The following is a 5,649-nucleotide window of genomic DNA, read 5'->3' on the forward strand; positions in this document are numbered from 1 at the left end:
GCAATATCGAGTTTTCCCTACAAAACCGGCAAATCGAGTTTTCCCGCCAAAACCGTGAAATTGAGTTTTACGGGTTTTCCAAAAAAACTTAATTTAATTTTACGTTTTCACGGGAAAATTCGATTTTGAGGTTTTGGCGAAAAACTCGATTTTGATTTTTTGGCGGGAAAACTCGATTTCGAAGTTTTGACGAAAAACTCAATTTTGCGTTTTTGGAAGAAAAACTCGATTTTGTTGTTTTAGTTGAAAACTCGATTTTGCGGTTTCGACGGAAAATTTTGTTGTTCAGATTTTGGCGAGAAAACTCGACTTTAAGTTTTTTTTGATGAAAAACATTATTAAATATTGTATAATAGTTGTGTGAATCAAAATAAAAGGGTTAGAATTTCAACTCTGGTCCTATTAGGGCCAACCCTATTTAAACCCTGTTTAAAAAATGAGGGTTAGGGTTATAAATGGGTTTACAGGGTTAGGGCTAACCCCGTTAGGTTGAGCCCATATTAACATCCCTAACTACCTGACCTTTTTGGCAATTTTCCACTACCTGACTTATTTGGGCTAAATTGTCAATTTTCTAACGGATAAAATAATTTCTTATTTAAAAAAGAATAAAAATAAGATTAATTATTGTTTAATATTTTTGGCCTTTTGTTGCCAAATAGCAAATACGTCTCCTTAAAACAAACAAGCCATTCTTTTCTTCCGTCTTTCATTATCCGCCTCTCATTCATCGGTTCCTAAACCCATTTCGCTTTCTTAGATTATTTTTTCTCAGATCTCTTCTCTCTCCCAAACCATCCTCTATTTCTTTTCTCTGGGGGTGTTTCTCTGGAGGAAGAAATATTTTCTTCTAGCGATCTCGTCGATCTTTTTTCTGGGTATATTTTTTGTCTTTGCATGGCTTAGTGGATGATTGGTAACTTCTGATTTCTTAAATTTATTGACTTTTCTGGGTTTCATGATATTGTAGAAAATGTTGGGTCATTTATCAAGACATTCTCAAGTATTGGTTTGGTAGCAGAGTTTAACTTTTGGTGCAAACATATGAGATCATTTATTCTTGTTGCATTTGATGTATCAATTGGTTTTTGATGAATATAATTTTATATTTCATTAAAAAAATATTGGGTCAATGATATAGTGTAGGACGAGTCGGCTTTTCAGGGTTTTACTTTTTTAATTGTCTTTGTTGAATTATTGGCCTTTTCCATTTTAAATTCAGTTTCCTCGTTTTTTATTTTAACTGAATTTCAACGCTATTGTTGCAGGGGATTTCAGCTTGTGGAATTTGTTATTTATGAAAAAGTAAAAGATTTTTTTAATTAAAAAATAGATGATTAAAATTTGCATGTCGGAAGAACTGTGAACTCGAGGTTGGTGTAATAGTTTTTCTCACAAAATTAAATTCAGCTTCTCTGCACAATAGTATTGTTTTACCTCTTTTCTTTTGAACTTTGCTATTGCTTACTTTCATGTATCCTTTGTTAAAACATAAACTAACTAATTTGATGATGATGAAAACTTTGTTTAGTTTTGAAAAGTATATGTCAGAGAATCTGATCGAACTTAGCTTTTACTTTCAGTTGTTTGTGTCTGAGATTGTTATAAAAGAAAGAAAATGGAAACACCAAACGAGATAAAAGCTTCACCGGGAAACAACCTCAGAAACAGAGGAGCTGTTGGGAACGACAGCAAGAAAGACATGATTTTCCGAGCTGACAGGATCGATCTGAAGAATTTGGACATTCAGCTGGAGAAACATCTGAGTAGGGTTTGGTCAAGAAACATCGAGAAGAATCCAAAGCCTAAGGAAGAGTGGGAAATCGAATTGGCCAAACTGGAGATGAGTAATGTTATTGCTCGTGGTGCTTATGGTATTGTCTACAAAGGCATCTATGATGGTCAAGACGTTGCAGGTCTAACAACATGTGACCAAAATATACTGTTTCATTTTGAATATATAGTCTATGCTTCTGTTTAATTGTTTAGTGTTTTGGTTCAGTGAAAGTGCTTGATTGGGGAGAAGATGGTTACGCGACAACGGCTGAGACTTCAGCTCTTCGTGCTTCGTTCCGACAAGAAGTTGGGGTTTGGCACAAACTTAACCATCCAAATGTCACCAAGGTAATGATATAACCTCTTTATTAATGTTTTTCTTTTCCAGATGAATGATTAGGACTCTGGACGGTAGGGGACAATGTTAAATTAATTCTCCTTATTAATGATCTCTCTTTTGTGTGTATGTATGAATGTTTGGATTTAAAAAAAAAAACAGTTTGTTGGAGCATCAATGGGGACAACAAATCTGAAGATACCTTCATCAGCTGAGATGGAGAACTCGTTGCCTCAGAGAGCTTGTTGTGTGGTTGTGGAGTATCTTCCTGGAGGAACTCTTAAGCAATATTTGTTCCGTAACAGGCGAAGGAAACTCGCTATTAGAGTTGTGGTTCAACTCGCTCTCGATCTCTCCCGAGGGTAAGCTATACCATTATTTATGTCTTCAAGAATGAAAGAAATAAAATTTTTTGTGATATACAATGATGACTTGCAGGCTAAGTTATTTGCATTCAGAGAGAATCGTTCATCGCGATGTGAAAACAGAGAACATGCTATTGGATTATCAGAGGAATCTAAAGATTGCTGATTTTGGAGTGGCTAGAGTTGAAGCTCAGAATCCAAAGGACATGACTGGAGAAACTGGTACTCTTGGATACATGGCTCCAGAGGTAGCAAAATATAACTTTTACGCTCAAAGATTGCTTATTATTATGGTTTCAAAGTATGATTTATTGTGCAATAATGAAACATGTGTGGTTAGGTTCTTGATGGTAAGCCATACAACAGAAGATGCGATGTTTACAGCTTCGGGATATGCTTGTGGGAGATTTATTGTTGTGCTATGCCTTATCCTGATCTCAGCTTTGCTGATGTTTCTTCTGCTGTTGTTCGTCAGGTTAGTCAAACTTACTAAACCCATTTGTAAATGTTGATTTGTGTTGGGGTTTTGGCATTGGAGTTGGATTTCAGTCGGTTTAGTTAGAAAATAGCGTTAAAATCACATGAATAAATACAAAATAGTTTAGTTAACATTATATTCATGTATTATGATTATTAGATTCAGTTTAGAGTAGTTGTAATTGTAGTACTATAGTATCAGTTTGGGTGTTTTAGATTTTAAAAATGAGAAATCCAATTGGTTGAAAAACAAATATCGGTTTGTTTTTCGCTAGCTTTGTTTATGCCAATACGTCAATGGGAATCGAGACTATTTGTTTTGTTTTTTTTCTGTTCAACCATTTGTTTTGTTTTTTATTAACGGTTTAATACAGAATCTGAGACCAGACATACCGAGATGTTGTCCGACATCATTATCGAACATAATGAAGAGATGTTGGGATGCGAATCCGGTGAAACGGCCAGAGATGGAGGAAGTCGTGAAGATGCTTGAAGGAGTCGACACTTCCAAAGGTGGCGGAATGATCCCGGAAGATCAGAGACCTGGCTGTTTCTGCTTTGTCTCCGGTCGTGGTCCTTGAATTTTCATTTTTTATACCCCTCTTTGGCCATCTTATTATTATTATTATTCTTACATTTCTACATTGCATTGTGGAGCATTATATTTCTTTGTTTTATTTTTCTCTCTAATCTGTTCAGATAAAAAGTTTTCGCTATAAGAGAAGAATATATATTATATAATTTATGAATATTGACGTTTGCTTTCAGTATACAGCTGAAATTAGGCCCGAGACGGATCGGGTATCCGGACAATTTAAAGGTATCCGGATCCGGATCCTTATCCGGCGGATCCATAATTTTACTATCCTTATCCGGATCCGGGGTTCTCGGATATCCGGGTGTCAGATATCCTTCTAAAAATTGTAATATCCGGCGGATATCCGGATCTGGATTTGGATCCTTAAAATAAATAAAAAATAATATTAATATATATAAAAAATATTAACAATAATTTAAAAATAAAAATATATATAATGTCATTAATTATTTCTATGTATAATATTACAAAATTTACATAAAATTTATATATACTATTATAAAAATGAAAATATATTAAATATAATTAATTTTTATATATAGATATTACTATTTTTGAAATATTTATTAATAAAACTTACGGATCCAGATATCCGGACTTAAAAATTAAGATATTCGGATCCAACATTTTACTATCCGGATCCGGATTCAGTCCCTCCGGATATCCGAATTTTCAGATCGGATCCGAGTCGAATCTCGGATCGAATCCGGATCTCGGATAAAAGTCCGAGGCCTAGCTGAAATGTCAAAAACTAACTTTTTTTTTATAAAACAGGTGATAACTTTTCCTTTGCTCTAATGTGCATATATACATTAGATTAATAAAAGAGGAATATATGATTAAAAAGTCGATGCTGTTATAAATTAAGCATTGAAATGATCATACACTTCTTTACCAAACTCAAGCACTATGATCATCCACTCCTTTACCAACTCAAGCACTATGATCATCTACTCATCAAACACTATGATCACCCACTCATTTACCAAATTAAGCACTATCTTTGTTATTTTATGTATTATTGTTCACTATAAATACCATCACTCATCTCACTCTTTTGTACACCAAAAACAAGAACAAGAGTTTATAATCAAAGAACCATTACATCTTCTTCTTCTTTCTTATAATAAACTCTCTCTCTTATACTAGTGTTATTTGCTTCCTACGGGTATTAAATTCTACTCTTATTTAAATTTCTCGATACTATAAATTATAAGTTATTTCATAACACGTTATCAGCACGATCACTCTGCGATTCGGTAAAATTTATTTGTATCATTTATACCCTGTTATAATGGTCGGTATACCGCCTCTACTATTATTTATATCATGTTATAATGGCCGGAATACCGCCTATATTATTTACTAGTAATTTAATTTATTTATTGGTCGGCCGAGCCGCCTTATATCCTGTTTATTATTTATTGGTCGGCCGAGCCGCCTTATATCCTGTTTATTATTTATTGGTCGGCCGAGCCGCCTTATATCCTGTTTATTATTTATTGGTCGGCCGAGCCGCCTTATATCCTGTTTATTATTTATTGGTCGGCCGAGCCGCCTTATATCCTGTTTATTATTTATTGGTCGGCCGAGCCGCCTTATATCCTGTTTATTATTTATTGGTCGGCCGAGCCGCCTTATATCCTGTTTATTATTTATTGGTCGGCCGAGCCGCCTTATATCCTGTTTATTATTTATTGGTCGGCCGAGCCGCCTTATATCCTGTTTATTATTTATTGGTCGGCCGAGCCGCCTTATATCCTGTTTATTATTTATTGGTCGGCCGAGCCGCCTTATATCCTGTTTATTATTTATTGGTCGGCCGAGCCGCCTTATATCCTGTTTATTATTTATTGGTCGGCCGAGCCGCCTTATATCCTGTTTATTATTTATTGGTCGGCCGAGCCGCCTTATATCCTGTTTATTATTTATTGGTCGGCCGAGCCGCCTTATATCCTGTTTATTATTTATTGGTCGGCCGAGCCGCCTTATATCCTGTTTATTATTTATTGGTCGGCCGAGCCGCCTTATATCCTGTTTATTATTTATTGGTCGGCCGAGCCGCCTTATATCCTGTTTATTATTTATTGGTCGGC

General features: G+C 35.0%; 1 protein-coding gene across 4 annotated transcripts; it reads left to right on the forward strand.

The window, feature by feature from the left end:
- The first annotated feature begins 701 nt into the window (after positions 1 to 701).
- On the forward strand, positions 702 to 3,700 carry LOC106292665 (serine/threonine-protein kinase HT1-like). 4 transcript variants are annotated; one of them, XM_013728300.1, is made up of 7 exons: positions 702 to 916; positions 1,584 to 1,916; positions 2,003 to 2,124; positions 2,276 to 2,475; positions 2,552 to 2,726; positions 2,819 to 2,953; positions 3,330 to 3,700. In XM_013728300.1, exons 2-7 carry the CDS (start codon positions 1,619 to 1,621, stop codon positions 3,534 to 3,536), a joined length of 1,137 nt encoding a protein of 378 aa, XP_013583754.1. In that variant the 5' UTR covers positions 702 to 916; positions 1,584 to 1,618; the 3' UTR covers positions 3,537 to 3,700. The 4 variants fall into 4 exon arrangements, with proteins under 4 accessions (XP_013583754.1, XP_013583756.1, XP_013583755.1 ...); XM_013728302.1 differs by having other exon boundaries at positions 702 to 878; positions 1,571 to 1,916; XM_013728301.1 differs by having other exon boundaries at positions 702 to 878.
- The last annotated feature ends 1,949 nt before the right edge of the window (positions 3,701 to 5,649 follow it).

Source organism: Brassica oleracea, chromosome C5 (genome assembly GCF_000695525.1).
Source record: "Brassica oleracea var. oleracea cultivar TO1000 chromosome C5, BOL, whole genome shotgun sequence".
Taxonomy (NCBI): Eukaryota; Viridiplantae; Streptophyta; class Magnoliopsida; order Brassicales; family Brassicaceae; genus Brassica; species Brassica oleracea.

Excerpts from the sequence above, each read along its gene's own strand:
- LOC106292665 (XM_013728300.1), top strand. The coding sequence starts at position 1,619 with ATGGAAACACCAAACGAGATAAAAGCTTCACCGGGAAACAACCTCAGA. Across the intron at positions 2,727-2,818 it reads TTGGATACATGGCTCCAGAG|GTTCTTGATGGTAAGCCATA; the intron begins GTAGCAAAATAT and ends ATGTGTGGTTAG. Across the intron at positions 2,954-3,329 it reads CTTCTGCTGTTGTTCGTCAG|AATCTGAGACCAGACATACC; the intron begins GTTAGTCAAACT and ends GGTTTAATACAG.